The sequence below is a fragment of the Rhynchophorus ferrugineus genome, unplaced genomic scaffold (assembly GCF_030347505.1).
Source record: "Rhynchophorus ferrugineus isolate W39M unplaced genomic scaffold, kcgeb_rfMv2 rfM1, whole genome shotgun sequence".
NCBI classification, from domain to species: domain Eukaryota; kingdom Metazoa; phylum Arthropoda; class Insecta; order Coleoptera; family Curculionidae; genus Rhynchophorus; species Rhynchophorus ferrugineus.
This window is the reverse complement of record NW_027472580.1, coordinates 1,914,190-1,932,111: the sequence shown is the minus strand read 5'-3', so window position 1 is coordinate 1,932,111 and position 17,922 is coordinate 1,914,190. Positions and strand designations below refer to the sequence as shown.

The following is a 17,922-nucleotide window of genomic DNA, read 5'->3' as shown; positions in this document are numbered from 1 at the left end:
TCGGTAACAACCTCTTTTGGGCGTCCACTGCGTTCACCGTCTTCGGTGCTCATTTCACTACGTTGAAACTTAGCATACCAATCCTTGATGATTGATTTTTATAGGGCAGTGTTCGGAAACCCGCCATCAAGTCAAGTTTTTGCTTCGACTGTATTTTTTCCCTTCAAAAAACAATATTTTGTCAACACACGAAATTCCTTTTTATCCGTTTTTTTCACAATAACAAAAGTTGCTTCACAAAAAATGCTATAATTCACATATTAATGATCCGATAGCTGTCAAATTTATACACACATCTTTTGAGGGTTAGGGTAACTAAAAAACATATGGATTAAATATAGTAGCGCCATCTATGTGTTAGGCCGTGGACTTTTCAATTGACCTGTTATATTTATAAAAGTACTCATTTTAATAGTGGAAAGATTCGCAATGTTGCCAGTTTATTTTAGTACGTCAGTCATCGGAGAGTCCGAGTAACGCCTTGGGAGCTGGCTCACCAGGGTCCTGAAGTTTGTAAAAAAAAAACACAGACAACATTTTGATTGAAAAACTTGGTTAACACAAGGCATATGCGCGGTGGGTCACACACATGCTTTCAGAAACCCACAAAGACAATCTAATCAAGTGGCCGAGAGGTTTCTTCAAGAATGCGCCGATAATGCCTAATAATTCTTGGACTCCATTATTAGGGGAGATGAAACGTGGTGTCACTACGTCACTTCGGAAACAAAAGAACAGTCGAAACAATGGCTTTATGCTATGCTATGCTATGCTATGAAATGAAACGATGGCTACGATATTTTGGGACCAAGAAGGCATCTTGCTTGCCGAGTTTATGCCTAAAGGGACACAATAAATTCGGACAGGTACTGCGAGACGTTGATGAAACTCAAAAGAGCCATCCAAAATAGTCGGAGAGGAAGACTGACCAAGGGCGTTAGGCTGCACCATGACAACGCGCGCCTTCTTGTCTACTGGACAAATTCGGCTGGAAATTAGTTGATCATGCCCCCTACAGCACTAATCTTGCTCTCATCGACTCCCACTTGTTTCCGAAATTGAAATAACACTTGGATGGACAACGATTCAGTAAAAATGAAGAGGTGAAGGAAGCGGTCGCCAAGTTCATCGGCGGCTTAGCATCGGAGTTGTTCGAAGTGGGATTTCAGAAGTGGATAACACTTGTTTATTGTAATAAAAATGCCTTACATCTGGAAAAAATGTAGTAACCTTATTTTTTAATTGTCCCTCGTATATTTTAGCAATTTTTCTCAATTACTGCCTTTTTAAAGTGGAAAAAAAGTCAGAATGTATGCAATAAATTGCATTACAGAATTTCAGTGCTATATTGCGCCATATTTCACCATCTGTTAAATTGCTGGTACTCACTCTTATAGATGGTTTTTTTTGGATTTTGCTGAAAACTTTTTCCAGCCTTTTCAGCAACGTTACGAAAGCCGGTCTCATTGCGTCATCTCCCCAATCGGTAGAGGGCAGCACGTATGACATATAATACTGCAATCCCCGACAGGCCATCGATTCAGGATCGTATGGGGAAACTTTCAGCAGAGCGTGGGCAATGTCAGCTAATCTCTACAAAATGATACGTCAAGAATCAGCTACCATCGTTAAAATCGCGACTATTTTCACTTACCACATGCGAACGACAATCGAGGACTTCGATTATTTTGCCATCGCCATCTTTCTTAGTAATGTCGGCGATTCTTTCATTAACTTTCAACACAAATTCTCCAACCAATGATAGCAAGACATCTCTGAAAAATAATTCAATTAAAGTTATTGGTTATTGACCAAATCAGTAATGAAATCATAACTGTTTATCGTCGTTATATTGTATTACTAAACTATTTTAGAGTTAAGTTTACTAATAGTCAGTATCCGTCCGGTGTTTTATTTTATTTTTTAAATTTTTGTTCATATTCTATACTTCATTTCGCAACGATCCTATTTCCAAAAAATCATACTTGGTTTATCCATTTCGGTCTTGTATTTCCTTTTTTCCTGTTACTTTAAATAATATAATTAATTCTCAAGTTAGTGTTGAATTACCTATATGTAGTTGAAATATTGTAGCCACACTTTCATTTTGTAACATTTTAATAAATTTTTGTCCTATTTTAGCTCGTATTTCCACTAACGTATAAAATTATATCGACTTCCTCTACTTTAATAGTACACAAGGTAATATTGCCTTCTAGATTATGTGAGTAAATAAATTATTTTAAAATTGAAATAGAATAATCAATAATACCAATATCTCAATTTGTAGTGTTAGAAGTAAAGATCTACATGAATTTTCGTTTCTTTCATCTCAAAATACATGTTTTTGAGGCACTTGTATTTATCGAAGCGACTAAAATGTTTATATGCATGATTTTTCCTTATACAGTCGTAAACATTTGCGATTTCCGCTAAAATAATATCATAACTAAAGAAAATATAAAGAATTTCAACTTAAATCGAATGCTGGTAAGCTAATTTTCATATAGTTTTTCATTGTCAAGTTATATGGTGGAAAGTATATTTTCAAAAACTGAGTTGATTTCTGTTCATGTCACATAAATTAAAAATTAGAAATCCTAAGGCAATTGAACATGGTATTTCGTTTCTTTCATCTCAAACTATAAGTATTTAGAGAGTAAACTATATTACCCGAAAGATAAACAATTTCATGATCTTTGCTGTTATTTTCATTGAAATTACCCGTGTTAATAGAAAACTTACAGTGATTTTACAACAGTAGTTTTACCCCGAATCGAATGGTGGTATAATAATATTTCTACAATTTTTACTTTTTAAATGATATAGTGAAAGATATATTTTCAAGAAATGAGTTTTCAGTTAATGTTCCATAACTATGAAAGTACGAATTGGAAAGCAACTTAACATTGATTTTTTATACTTCAAAACACATATATTTTGAGACCTTTATTTTTATTCAAAGGAAAAAATGGAAGTTCTTCCATATATATAGATAGTCGTCTATATTTGATTTTTTTACCATTTTCATTCTAATTATCGTTTCCGCAGATATATTGTTCTATATGATAAAAACAGGAATACCACAAAAAGATCCTAAAAAGTGGTCAAAGGCTGTAATTAAGTATTGACTTGCAAAACATAAATTAAGTTTTGAAGGTATCACGTTAAAGAGTGAAGTATTTAAAATTTTCACTTGGTAAATATAAATGAAAAGTTTAAATGTATTTTTTGTAATTTGTTTTTTAGAAATAGGTAAGAAAGAAGATACATAGTAGATCAGATGGTTGAATAATATGGCTACAGGTTGTAACGTCTTCCTCCTTATCACTGCATATTCAATAAAATCGAGTTGTTTTCGTCAATTGTTATGGGATGTCGTAAAGAATTCCTACAGTAGATATATAAGTGGAGGAAAATATACAGCCAGGACTGTTATAAAATAATATCCTGAACTGTCCTATATAGGATTACTGTAGAAATTCGTATTGCAGAGTGTGAAAGATTTATGTGCACATATATGCGTGTAATTGTTCAGAATATATATAAGCACTTGATTGAACTGTACAAGGAGAGAACGAATACTAACTTGTTGCAGATATGGCAAATGTATTACGAATAATGCAGTGATTAAATTTAATTTTACCAAGAAAAATGTACCCAAGTAGTAACAGAAACACCTAAGGAGAAATACAGTGATATCTACATGATTTAACAAGAAAACACAGTAACGAAGATAACAAGAACTAAACAAAAAAGGTAAATAAAGACCTAATAAATAAAGTTCTCTAATGAAAAATGAGTAAAGTACATTGTAATTCAATTCAGTAGTTCAATGTCAGTCAATGTAAATAAAATAAAATAACTTTAACCTACAAACCATTATGGTTGTTTATTTAACTGTAGTTTAAGTCTTTCGCTAATATATGCATTAGATGTATATTTTTGTTTCATTATTTTATTTATATTAGAATATTATTATAAATCGATGCTAAAATAAACTAAAAGGGGTGAAATGTTAACGTTAAGTGCAATATTGCACCGTTTTGACGTCATAAAATGAGATGACGTGGGTCCATTGCTACTTTGGATATACGAGGGTCACTATTTATATTTCGGGAATAGGAAAAAAAAACAAATAGTTAAACTGTGAATATATTTTCAATTTTCAAAATATGTATTCCATTCAGAATGAGGTATCTTCAAAACATGATTTTTGAACGCTTCAATAGCTTCTTCGGGGGATGAAAATCGTTGATTACGCAGTTTATTCCTCACGAATAGAAGCAAAAAGAAGTCATTGGGTGCGAAATCAGGGCTGCACGGCAGATAACTCATCAATTCGATGTTTTGAGTGCTCAAATAGTCTCTTATTTGAGCCGATGTGTGAGAGCTCGCATTGTTATGATGAAGAACAACCCGGCGTCTCTTGTTTGTTTTCCTTATTTCACCGAAGACTTCTGGCAAACAAATGGTTGTGTACCAATCATAATTTAATGTTCTACGATCCGCTAGAGGCACTCTTGCAATATGACCAGTTTTCCCGAAGAAACAGCCCACCATTTTCTTCGAAGTGGTTCATGCGTGAATAACTTTTGTTGGATTTGGTTCAACTTGGAACACCCATACAGTCGATTTCATTTACTTTCGGACTCAAACGAATATATCCATGATTCGTCACCTATCACGTCATTTTATAAACGTCTTTCGAAGCACCGTGATTGAATTTCTTAAGCATTTCTTTGCACCAATCGACACGAGCCTATTTTGAGCGATTGTCAAATTGTGTGGGATCCAACGCAAACATAACTTTCCCGCAGTTAAGTATTCATGTAAAATCGCATATATGCTGGTAGAACTAATGCTTAGGGATGCCCCAATTTCACAATAGGTGACAATAGGTAACAATTTCGCACACAGTATCGATGTTTTCTGCAACAACAGCCGATTTTGGATGACCTTCACGAAATTCGTCGGACAGCGAACTACGATCACGATTGAATTCACTAAACCATCGATACACGGTGGTTTTTGTTGGAGAATCATCGCCAAAAATCAAATTAAGTTGATTGATGCACTCTTGTTGTGATAATCCACGTCGAAAATCGTAAAAATAATTGCACGAAAATCTTCACGATTCAGTTCTATTTTTTGCCGAGACGAAACATTCAACTAAATATAAAGTAAACAAATAGCGTGCGTGCGACAAATTGTTCTGAATACGTATATCTTCAAAAATGTCAAACTTTACGATGGAACCGTCAGACGGACTTACATGACAAAAGTGTTGCCATTTCCCGAAATATAAATAGTGACCCTCGTACTATACAAACCTCGGTCTTCTGTATTCAGCTCGCAGTATCTCGCTGTCTTCCGTGTCGTGTTCGTACATGCTCTTCGTCCGGTTATGTTCGCTCATGAACTTGGAATGAGAATCGTCCTCAAAATCGAACCCGGGGGAGTACGGTCCCCGGTAGTTCCTCTGACTGGATCCCTTGTGCTCCGGACTGGACCGATACGGCCCATTGTAGACTCTAAATCACAACGATACATTGAATCAATAAGGAAGATCGAAGATCTAATTGGTTGTTGGTGATGTTCAGTGTTCGGATAGAATCTCGGTATAGTGTAGTGTTATGCTGTGCTTTATTATCGGAGGGAATAATGTTGCGGTTGTAACGAATAGGTAAACTACTTAGGGCAAACGTGATGCATTTTAATTGGTTGAAACAAAGAACATTTTTTATTTGGGACATATGCAACCTGACATAGACGCTGTGCTAGAATAAGGTTTAGTTTGTTTTCTGTTTGGTTTTCGTCGACGTCAGACGGCATATTCTAATTGTTTATTGTGTTAAAGCAAGGAATATGGAGTAATGCTTAAATTCAAGAATAATTTTATTTATAGTATAACTTACAGTAATTGTTAACAAACCTACATCATTAATAACATTAGATGTATGTACGAGAATAAGAATAGTAAAGGTAAATAATTACAAAAATATACAAAATCAACTGAGTGTGCTAAAATTTACCCAATATTTGGATTTGTGGCCATTATCAAGTGGTGACAACTAAAGAATCCAGTTTCACAGGTAACAGTTAAATTTTAAATTATCAAAATTAAATCGTCGTTTTTTTATTTGATTGATTGATCTAATTGTTTTTTTTAATGAATAAGTCAAGAAAAAATATTTCTTTTATTTTATATTGATAATTTCATCTAATCTAATAAAAAACAGGCCAATTGAAAAGTCCCCGGCCTGACACATAGATGGCGCTACCAGAATTAAATCCATATATTTTTAGTCAGCCCTTACCCTCAAAAGATGCGTGTATAAATTTGACAGCTGTCGGATGTCGGAGTTTGTGAATTATAGTATTTTGAGTGAAGCAACATTTGTTATTGCGAAAAAATGGATAAAAAGGAATTTTATAGAGTTGAAGTAAAAACTTGGCTTGATGCCGAGTTTGCGGACACTGCCCCAGGAAAATCAATCATCAAGGATTAATATGCTAAATTTAGACGTGGTGAAATGAGCACCGAAGACCAATGAATGATGAACGCACTGGACACCCAAAAGTAGTTGTTACCGACGAAAACATTTTAAAAATCCACAAAATGATTTTGAATGACCGTAAATTGAAAGCGAATGAAATAGTAGATACTCTAAAGATATCAACTGAACGGATATATCATTCACGAATATTTGGGTATGAGAAGGCTCTGTGTAAAGTGGGCGCCGCGCGAGCTCACTTTTGACCAAAATCAATGACGAGTTGATGATGCCGAGCAGTGTTTAAAGATGATCAAGCGTAATAAATCCGAGTTTTTTGCGTCACAATGGATGAAAAAAGGCTTCATCAGTTCACTCCGAAATCCAATCGACAGTTATCGACAGAATGGACTGCACACAATGAACCGCTCCTACATAATTATGTCTTAGAATATTAAAAAGACTAAAACCATTTGATTCGGTTCTCAGTGAGGTTATAAGTAAAACTCAGCGTGTATTAAAAAACAGTGACATCGAGTTTAAATTATCTTTGTAATTACATATTAAGTACTTTGTAATTATTAATATCGTAGAAAATTAATTTAAAATGTTTATAAATGCTAATTTATTAGCATTTATAATAAATAAATAAATAGATTTCTATAATAAATAAATAAATATAAAGGACATTTTTTGCTTAAATTCTATTACAGCTATAGAAATTTTCGAGTTAAAATGTTAATAAATGAACTGTAATAATTTTTGTTCAGACATTCAGACATTCAGAGGTTTTATTTCTGACAAAACTGCCTTTAAGAGTTTCAGAGACTATAGAACAGTAGAATTCTGTGCAACTGGAATAAATTTGTTTCTGAACTGGAAAAAGATGTGTTGATAAAATTATGTTACCTTAATAACATTTTATTTTACTTGAGTTGGCTCTAAAGTCGTATTCGTTCATTCGTTTTGTTACGAAAATGTCGATATTTTTGAAAAAGTCGTTAATTTTTTTAGATACAAATATATAGATATTTAGAAAATATGGATGTAGATTGAGTGTTATACATTTACTAGATTATTGAAAATAATTATGACGATGTCAAGCTGCCTTTAATGCTGTTGGAGTTGGTAGAACTATATAATTATTGGGACGAACTTATTTCTCTCTACAAAAAAGGTTTTGTTGATTTTATTGGCTTTTACTTTATTTAAGATATATACTGCGAAGGTTTAAAATAAGGTAATAAAATTTGATAGCTAATTAGACCTAAACAATCGATATTCATTGCTTCAACATACTCCAAAGTGGTACGCACATTTAGTAGTTGTGTGGATATTGCCTGAAGTATCGTTGTAAAGGTAAAAAAATAAATCGGAACGAAAAGAATGTCAAGCTAAAATGCAACACCACCTACCTTTTGGAACTGAATCTGCAAATAAAAAAATACAAAACGTTAAAAACAGAAGCGTGATGCGATGGGTCAGACACTGTCATGAAATGGCGCCCCTTTTTTTGCGATATTCAAGCAACTAAGTCATCTCTAAAACAGTAAACTAAAGGTCAGCATGGAATGGTTCTCATGCACCCGCCGTACGTCCGCGAAACGCAACCCCGAGATGCCCGGGCATGATGACCATTCAGGCCCACCTCCATTCTATTCGGTCTATCGAAACCGTAGAAGAATTAGACCTAGAAGGGGAAGTTCGCGGTCGAAGTAGAAGGCCTCGTGGCCATGTCCAGATGCGCTTCGGAGACACCAGAGGGCCAGCGGTATAGAAACAAAAAATAACCGAAAGATTTATTGCTTTTGGTTTCAAATGTTAGAGGATATCTTTGGTTAAATTTGTTTCTTCCCCATTTTTGGGCTTCTAAGGCGTAATTTTTATTGCCTTTACTGTAAAAAATATTTATTTGCGCGAAGTTTTACTTTTGCTGTGAAGCTTATGTTAACTATATACGCCATTAATTACAATATGTGATTATTGGCTTCGACGTTTTAAAAATGCCGAAGAAAAAGAGCGTTTTGGAGACACATTTAATGATGATGATGTGTAAAACGCAGGAAGGATAGGTAGAATTGTTTTGGCAACACAAGAAACCATTTTCGCTTACTTGAAGAAAATGGGAATGATTGGATATTTTGTGCTGTATGAACTGAAGCCAAGAAACTTTGAAGAAAAAGAAAAACATGAACCTTGATGTGTGAAATGCTACTTTAACGGCAAAATCGGAAAGCATTTTACATCGTATTGTTACTGGTGATAAAAACAAGAGCCATTACGATAATATAAATCGAAAAAATGCGAATCACCTGGTCTTGCATCAACGTCTAACATTCGGTTCGGCAGAACCGAATATTCATGGTCCAAGCTAATCAAACTGCTAAGACCTAATGAAACTATCAATGGGAATCGCTTTGGGTCACAATTGAAACATTTGAACCGAGCGCTGTGCAACAAACGGTTGGAATACGAGCAAAGACATAACAATGTCATTCTTCGGTACAACTCGGAATATACTTGGAAATATTATAATGGAAAGTGCTACCCCACCAGCCGTATTCTCCAGACCTTGCTCTTTTTGATTACTACTTGTTCTGACATATGGCTAGTGACATGGTGCATCGCTTCAGTTCTTAAAAAATTGGTCTATTCATAGATAATCAAAAGATACATCGTTTTTTGGACATGAAATCCGCAAATTACCTGAAAGATAGGAAAAAGTATTGACTATCGATAGAAGACTCTGTATCAAATATATTATAGCAAATTTTCATAATAAAACTTTAAATTTAAAAAATCCCCTAAAACTAATTTACAGGGTATTAAATATAAAAAGAGGCCAATAGCGTTGTGTTTTGTGATGTGAAGATTAAAGTAGCGTGATTTTTTTTCAAAGAAGGCTACTTTAGTCCAAAATTTGGATTTAAAAGTAAGCCGTTATAAACTTGAGGAATATATATATATATATATATATATATATTTATATATATATATATATATATATATTTATATATATATATATATATAGCTCATAGCCCACGTTAAACTGTAGGTCCAGTTCTGATAAACCCTCCTTGGTAAAAAGGAGACTTTAAAATATTTAAAAAAAAGAATCATCAAAAGTAATTAGAATTAGAAATATTTTTTAAAACTGGATACTGAGATAATAAGTAGTAATAGTAACAGGTTAACTGTAAATTCCCCTACCTGATACATAGATGGCGCTACTAGAATCCAATCCATATATTTTAAGTTAGCCGTAACCCTGTGAATTATAGCATTTTGAGTGAAGCAACTTTTGTTATTGTGAAAAAAAAATGGATAAAATTTTTGAAGGGAAAAAATACAGTTGAAGCAAATAAGTACAAGCAAGTACAAACAAGTGGAAGTTCCGGACACTACCCTAGGAAAATCAACCATCAAGAATTGGTATGTTAAGTTTAGACGTGGCGAAATGAGCACCGAAGACGGTGAACGCAGTGGACGCCCAAAAGAGATTGTTACCGACGAAAAAATTCACAAAATGATTTTGAATGATCGTAAATTGAAATTGAATGAAATAGCGCACACTCTGAAGATATCAACTGAACGTGTACGTTATATTATTCACCAATATTTGGGTATGAGAAAGCTCTGTGCAAAGTGAGTGCCGCGCGAGCTCAGTTTTGACCAAAATTAACGACGAGTTAATGATTCGGAGCAGTGTTTGAAGATGATAAAGCATAATAAACCCGAGTTTTTGCGTCAATATTTGACAATGGATGAAGCATGATTCTATCATTTCACTCCGAAGTCCAATGGACAGTCATCCGAGTTGACTGCATACGATGAACCCGCTCCAAAGCGTGGGAAAACGCAACAATTGGCTGGCAAGGTTATTGTGTCTGTATTTTGGGATGCGCATGGAATAATTTTCATTGACTACCTTGAAAAAGGAAGGCCCATCAACAGCCCCTATTACATAGCGTTATTGGACCGTTTGAAGGGACGAAATCGCCGAAAAACGGCCGCATTTGAAGAAAAAGAAAGTGCTGCTTCACTAAGATAACAAGTGTCACTAGTCAGTGAAAACGATGGCAGAAATCCATGAATTGAGCTTGGAATTGCTTCCTCATCCACCGTATTCTCCAGATCTGGTTGCCAGCGACTCTTTCCTGTTCTCAGATCTCAAAAGAATGCTTACTGGGAAGAAATTTTCGTTGAAGAGGTGATCGCCGAAATTGAGGCCTATTTTGAAGCAAAATACAAATCATACTACAAAAATGGTATCGAATAGTTGGATCAGTGTATCACCCTTGAAGGGAATTATCTTGAATAAAAAAACCTAGTATTGCCAAAAGATGTGTTTTACTATGGTAGGCAGGGGACTTTTCAATTGACCTGTTATATTTTAAATATCTCGCCATAAATATTCCGACTTGTCGCACTTTCTGGTGGTTCCGAAGGGCAACACTTAATCACAAACTTATACATGGGAGATCGCCTTCTATGTCTCATTATTCTATGATCGAAATAAAAATAAGAAAATAATTTCTCTATTCCGTATAGGCCAGTTTTTGGCGTCTCTCTTTGATAACCGATGAGAAATGCAGATCGTTTTGTTGCCTTTTTTGGTTTTTAACCCGTTCGAACAAACAAAACAATTTACACATTCAAAAAAACCAAGACATAAAATACAGGTGGAGCTAACTTAATTAACACTGTTTTAATGCCAGTTATATACCACCTATATTGTCTATCTCAGTGTCTAATCAATCTACGTCATTCAAAATAATGTTTGAAAATTATTTACAATAGATTAGAACAGTATTTTTATAAAAAAATTGCTTATAAAAGGATTGTCTTTATTGTGACTCATTTAATGGATTTAGTCTGATACATTTTATGCGATATGTGTGTATTTTCGTGCTATTCTTAATCCAATCCACTGCTGTTATTTGCTTTATTACTATACAAGATAATACATAATTAAATAAATAATGACAGGTAAAATATAATATTTGTAAACCAAACCTAAAATATTGAATAAAATTTAACATATGAACCAGCCCAATTATTTCAAGCAATATATTTTTAAAGACCAATATTTTTTTTAGTATAGCTGTCATACTTTAGATGTCATTTTTAGTATTTAGTTAGTAATACTGATTTGCAGCTACCAAAACCATTAAAAAAATTATTTTTGGATTTTCTATATGAATTTGAAATAAAACATATAATCGCCACTTCACTACATAGTATAAAACAAAGTCGCTTTTTCTGTCCCTATATCCCTATGTGCGCTTAAATCTTTAAAACTACGCAACGGATTTTGATGCGGTTTTTTTCAGTAGATAGAGTGATTCAAGAGGAAGGTTTATATGTATAATACATGCATAATATACTAAGGCAATATTGCTAATTTTAGAGGTTTCTAACGTGATGTCGTAAATTAACCTATTTTTTTAGGCTTATTTAGCAATTAGCAAAAACGCTGCCTAACCCTACGAGTTAGATCAAATTAATGTACTACAGTATTATACACCATAAAAAGGTCTACAAAAAAGTCCGCGATGGTATATGTTTATCTTTTAGGGATAACCCACATTAACCATTTTTATTGTTTACTTTGTACGTGAGAAAATGGCTTATTTACGAAGCTATTTTAAGCAATACGGTATTAATCCTTATCGAATTAAGTACCTTAAATACAGTGTGCAATTAATATAGATCAATATGGTTCCTTACAGCATGTAAATTAAACAAATATTTTCGGAGATATTACAAATTTAAAATTTGCGTTTAAAAATGTGTAATGTAATAAAAATTGTATGAATTTAGATATTCCAAAGATAGCAGGAAATCTTCATAGTAAGTATAGGGGAAGAGGAATTGTTTTACTCCAAATTTAATGCGTGCAGGCCAAGGGCAGTAATGAATGAACCAAAAATACTGGATCAATTTTAATCATGTTTTCATTGAGTGACATAGGCATATATATTTTATGCCCGTGCAAAGTCGGAGCGGGTCGCTATGTTTTTATATACAACGTTCATATTTTTTCTCTAGTGTATTTAATTTAGTATCAGCATTGCACCCATGCGAAGCCGGGGCGGGTCGCTAGTATTTCTCTAAAATAAAATAGTTTTATAGTAAAATAAAGGTTTCTGTTATTCTAAACCCGTATTTTATCAATGGCACAGTCGGTAGGATTCCGGAAAGATTATAAGACAAATTTAGAGATATAAGATATGTTATTCAATAAGCCACCCAAAGACTGAAAAGGGAAATACTGGAAATTAAAAACAAATGCATATATGACTATCTGAGAAATTTAACAGATGATAAAGAAACTGATTATTCACCCTTTAAAGCCACTAAATATTTAAAGCGCTCTGTCCACCTCTAAAACACCTATGTAGGAATTGGACACGTGACAATCACCAAAAAGCAGAAGCATTCATTGAATATCTAGAAAAAACTTTCAAACCAAACGAAACTAATATCGAATATAATTTGCTGGACATAGAAGCTGAAAAGTCGATGAGTGAATTAGTCACGCCGAAAGAGCGAACCAAAGTTATTAAAACTGATATTAATCCCAGGAAATCACCAGGCTATGATTTAATAACAGGAGAATTACTGCAAAAACTACCAAGAAAGAGAATTATAACACTCACCAACTTGAACAATATAGCATTTGGATTAAAACATGTCTCAGATATTTAGAAGATGGCGGAAATTATAATACAAATGTCTCGTTAGTAAGTAGGAATAAATTTATTCATGATGATTGCAGTTACAGATATTCCTGTCTAAGGGGATTCACTTGGGATGAAGGGAAATATATATTAACATTATTGCTCTATCGATAGTTTATATTCTTGTCAAATTTCTAAATATTATAATTAGCATCTGGATATCTCAAGACATGTAAATAGAGATTGGGAAGCAAAGATGGAGAGGAGAAAGTCAAGACTGAGGCCTAAGCGAATCTTGGATGAATGTGTCAGAGAAATACTTCGGATGAGTGGAAACATTCTAGCCAATGTAAGAATACTTAACAAAAGGTATTTTCTTTTTCTTTCACAGAAAAAGATTTCTTGAGCCTTAAACACGATAAAACACGATGCATCGACAACGAGAATCAGAATATACTAAAGAATTTGTCATTAGAACAGAATTTTACAAGATAATGTTAGCGAATACAGAATTCACTAAAGAATTGGAATAATTAAAATGAAACAGTTAGAGAACCAAGACGAGAAAAAGTAAAATAATTACTTAATTTTTTCAAAAACATGAATTAAGAAACAGGTTAAGGGAATGAAGATTTAGTCAGAACTAAGAAGAAAGAAAAATTATCAAGAACGGCCAAAAAAGTCAAAAATCAAGAAGAGTATTAAAAGTATAGGTTTGGTGTTAAATCTGTTATAATTCATTTTAATGTATTGTTAGTACAATATATTGTCATTAAACATAGAAAATTCTAAGAAATTTCCTTTGATCTAACTATAATGTAAATTTAGAGATATTTAAATAAAATGTATTTTTAAGCTTATATTGCATTTTTGTTTATAAAATATTTTAAATTTCCTGCTACTTATATTGTCAGTCGCGCCCCCTAGTGGCAAATGAACGCTAAACTTTTTTACAGGTGATACAGTTCTAATTCCTCTGTATTTGGTGCATATAGTTTCTAAGAGTTTCTCGAAGAGTATGTTGTTGACGTGATTGATAGCCGAATATTATTGTAATCACCGTTGTAATACCTTGTAAATCATGAAGATAGTGACCATTATAATGTTTTGCTGAATATTCGCATTTTATTTACCAAGAAGTAAAAGTATTTCTCACATGTATTCTCTCCTTAGCAACTCAACACTATCTTTATAGATCATAGAATAACACAGTAATACACCTCTGCGATTAACAAGAGTCAGCAAAAGACATCCTTTTTCCGTTTAGAATTAATTCGTAAGCTAGGCGCTTTTTATACAAGTCCTTCTAACTTTAACCTTCTATTTCACTAAAAAAGAACTGGCATTCATAATAAACCCGAGCGCCGGTAATCCGTTTCAGAGACATACTTACTTGGTGAGCTCCGCAGAGTTCTCGATCAGACACCGTATCGCAACCGAGAGCTGGTTGATGATGTCGCGCTCGTTCTTCTTGAAGCGCTTTATCGAATTCGCGATATAAACCGCATTTTGGATTTTGTCTACGTAATAAGGCAGAATGGCTTCGAGTATTACCTAAATAAAGGTTGTTTCCGTTTGATATTAGTAGATCGTTCGACTGGGGATTGTGGAGGTCGGCTTGTCTGGTACTTACCAGCATTTGGTATCCTCGACAGCTTTCGGCGGAGTACGACACGACCATAACGCACATGGATATGCAATCTAGGACGGTGACGTCGTTGTCTTCGTCGTGATAGCAGAAATCTATTGCTTTTACTGGTTCTTTGACTAGTTCTGCTATGTTCAGAGGATCTGGAGACGGTGTTTCTAAGCTGCAATAATAAAACAATTAACGTATAATTGTAGGTTAATATATTAGAACATATATTTTCGATGCGATTTCGATATATTTCGGAAAATATAGAAATATGTTTTATACAGGTCTAGAATATCTTGAATTGAACTAAACCTAATATAAACTAAATTTCAAGCAATATATACTTCTTCAAGTTGAAAAAGAAGTTGATGGAGTTGAATATACCCCAGAAATCAGGCAAAAGCGGGGAAGAAATAATTTTATTCCAGGGCTCAACAAGATAAAACTAAAAAAGCTTCTATTAAAATGGATAAAACTAATCATTGCGGGAAATCATTTTATTCCCGATCATCAATTTGGTTTCGGGAAACAATATTCCAAAATTGATCAGGTTCACAGAATTAAAAGTGTCATAAAACCCACTAGAAGAAAATAAAATTTGTTTTGCATTTTTTGATAAAGTTTGGCATGCTGATTTCAAGCATAAGATTAAAAATGTTTTTCCTTCCACGATATTTTAGATTTAAACAATAAGATGTCTAGTTTAACTTGAGGAAAATACAAGTAAGTGTGCTACAGGGAAGTGTATTGGACCAGTTCTTTATCTGATGTACACTCGGAACTTGCCTACATTCAATGAAAATGTTGTTGCTACATTTGCAGATGAAGCTGTAATTTTACCCACTGGATGTAAGAATACTGGATCTAGAAAAGTTGCAAACAGTTATTGTCAAAGTACAATGATGGAGACAAAAATAGCGCAAATAAATAAATCAAAATAAATTCGTATATATAGATATTGTTGATGCTCCACGATACATTTGTAACAACGATCTGCTTAAGGACCCGAAGGTAGAAATTATCGGCATAAAGTATCGATCAAGGGCTGTGCTCAAAGATATAAACAGAGGTTCCATCGGCACATCAATGTTGAGACTCTCCAGATAATGATGGCTTAGTTAGAAGATTTTAAAGAGAGAAAACCAATTTAACCCAACCCAGTGAAGTTTCAATTCAATTCTAAATACAGATATCATATGTTATGTGACTTAATTATTCAGTAGAGATCCAAGTCAAACATAGGGACTAGTTGCAACACCGTTAAGTCCCAACTAGTTAGTTAGACCTGAACATTTAACATATTAATGTCTTAATGAGAAGGAAGGAATATATATCACGTTTTCTGACAGTATTAGTAGGATTTATTTGAAGGAAAAATAAGTTAATCTTTAAGAAATTGTGACGGTTGATAAAAAATCTAGTGTCATAAATTCTTAAATTTTTCTACTTAATTGTTGGTATCAGAAAGTTAAATTGCTCGATATATTGATAACTGTATTTTTACAACAAATTTTATTAAATACATGATTTAGTATTAAAACAAAAATGAGCTGCATATAACAAAATATTCATCAAGATTTACAGAACTTTGTAAAGCTTTTAAAAACGAATTAGAATTGTTCATCGCCGGGATGTCGTAACTCATTTACCATATTTGATGTAAACGTTATTATTTTCTATTATAGATAATATAGGTAATGAAGGATATAAAATTACCAATAAATGAGTAATAGCTATTCTTATTTTGTCTGGTATCAAAAATAATAGTAAAATAATTTAGAGAAGATTAGTGACATGACCCAAATATACTAAAAGTGAGGTGAAAATGAAAGATAATGAAATATGAATGTAGAAAAAGGAAAACAAAAATTCGCATCACAGTACATTATCCCAAAAGAAAGGAAAATGCCATAAACAGAAGAATGGTTGAAGATAATACTAATAGTCTTCTAAAGAGAAAACTAAGAAAAAAACAATAATAAACTGAAAAACGAATAAAACAAGAGAACATATAATAAATGAGCGATGATCGCAAACGTCAAAAGACAAGAGAGGGAGAAATGGGTTGAAAGGAGGAAAAACATAAAATAGGAATTGAGAAAATCTTTATATTTAAACCATACTGTTTGACATGACTTGGTTAAAATACAGTAATATTTTCAATATAAATAACAGTCTTAATTCAGTGATCTTCACATTAGTATATTACAGAAAATACATACATTCACTTACGAGAAAAGATATATTTTGTTATATATTACTTATTTTATCAAACGAATGGGTAAATAATAAGTGGACTTACCTTAACAGTAAGTTAAACAGACAACTGGACTGAATTTTATGCGCATTTCCATACATCCCGTCCTCGTCTGTATCTAACATGGCCGAAACGGATCCGAACATCTGAAGGATGAACGGTTTCCGGTTCATTGTGTAAAATTCCTTCACGGCATATTCTATCGTCGTTGTCACCAGCTTGTTGGTTTGGTGATTGGAGTATATTTTTAAGAGCGTGGGCATGATCAGGAGGTATCTGAAATTGGTTTAGTTCAGACGTTTAACAGTTTTCTTTTCTATAATGTGAGCCACCTGTTGATTTACGTACGCGACAAAACTTTAGCACACCACATATTGTTCATTACAACTTTTAAAAATAAATATTGAAGTTTTAGGTTTTAAGAAAAAAACTATTAGTCATGGTTTTTTATCTAAGTATTACAAAGAGACTGCTTAGAGACCCTTTACTAATAGGTTTCGTATAAAATCGCTGCATCTGAATGACCAAACTGTAGAACAGATGCAGTGTGAATTTGTCCAACAAATTGTTGCGTGGTCAATGCGTTCCTCTGATTTGAATATAACTGGAAATTGTTGGGGTAAGACAGCACGTGTTCTGTGTTTAAAATCAATTTGATAATGTTAAACATCTAAAAAATATTATCCAAGAAGAGTAGAGATAGTTAGATCGAGGTTATATTAAAAATCTTATGAAATGTTGCCGAGGACACTGTCTGAAGTTGTGAAAAATAGAGGAGGATATAACTATTGCCATAATAAAAATTAAAAATATTAATCAGTTCTATTATTGTTTTACCTAACAGTGCTA

The 17,922-nt window shown here is 33.3% G+C and overlaps 1 protein-coding gene across 1 annotated transcript in view; it reads right to left on the bottom strand.

Moving 5' to 3' along the window:
• unc80 (unc80, NALCN channel complex subunit) overlaps positions 1-17,922 on the bottom strand; it is a 109,235-nt gene that overhangs the window by 29,598 nt on the left and 61,715 nt on the right. The window contains 6 exon segments of the mRNA XM_076413785.1: positions 1,390-1,593; positions 1,655-1,775; positions 5,334-5,534; positions 14,574-14,734; positions 14,814-14,991; positions 17,119-17,349. Coding sequence (XP_076269900.1) covers positions 1,390-1,593; positions 1,655-1,775; positions 5,334-5,534; positions 14,574-14,734; positions 14,814-14,991; positions 17,119-17,349 — 1,096 coding nt within the window.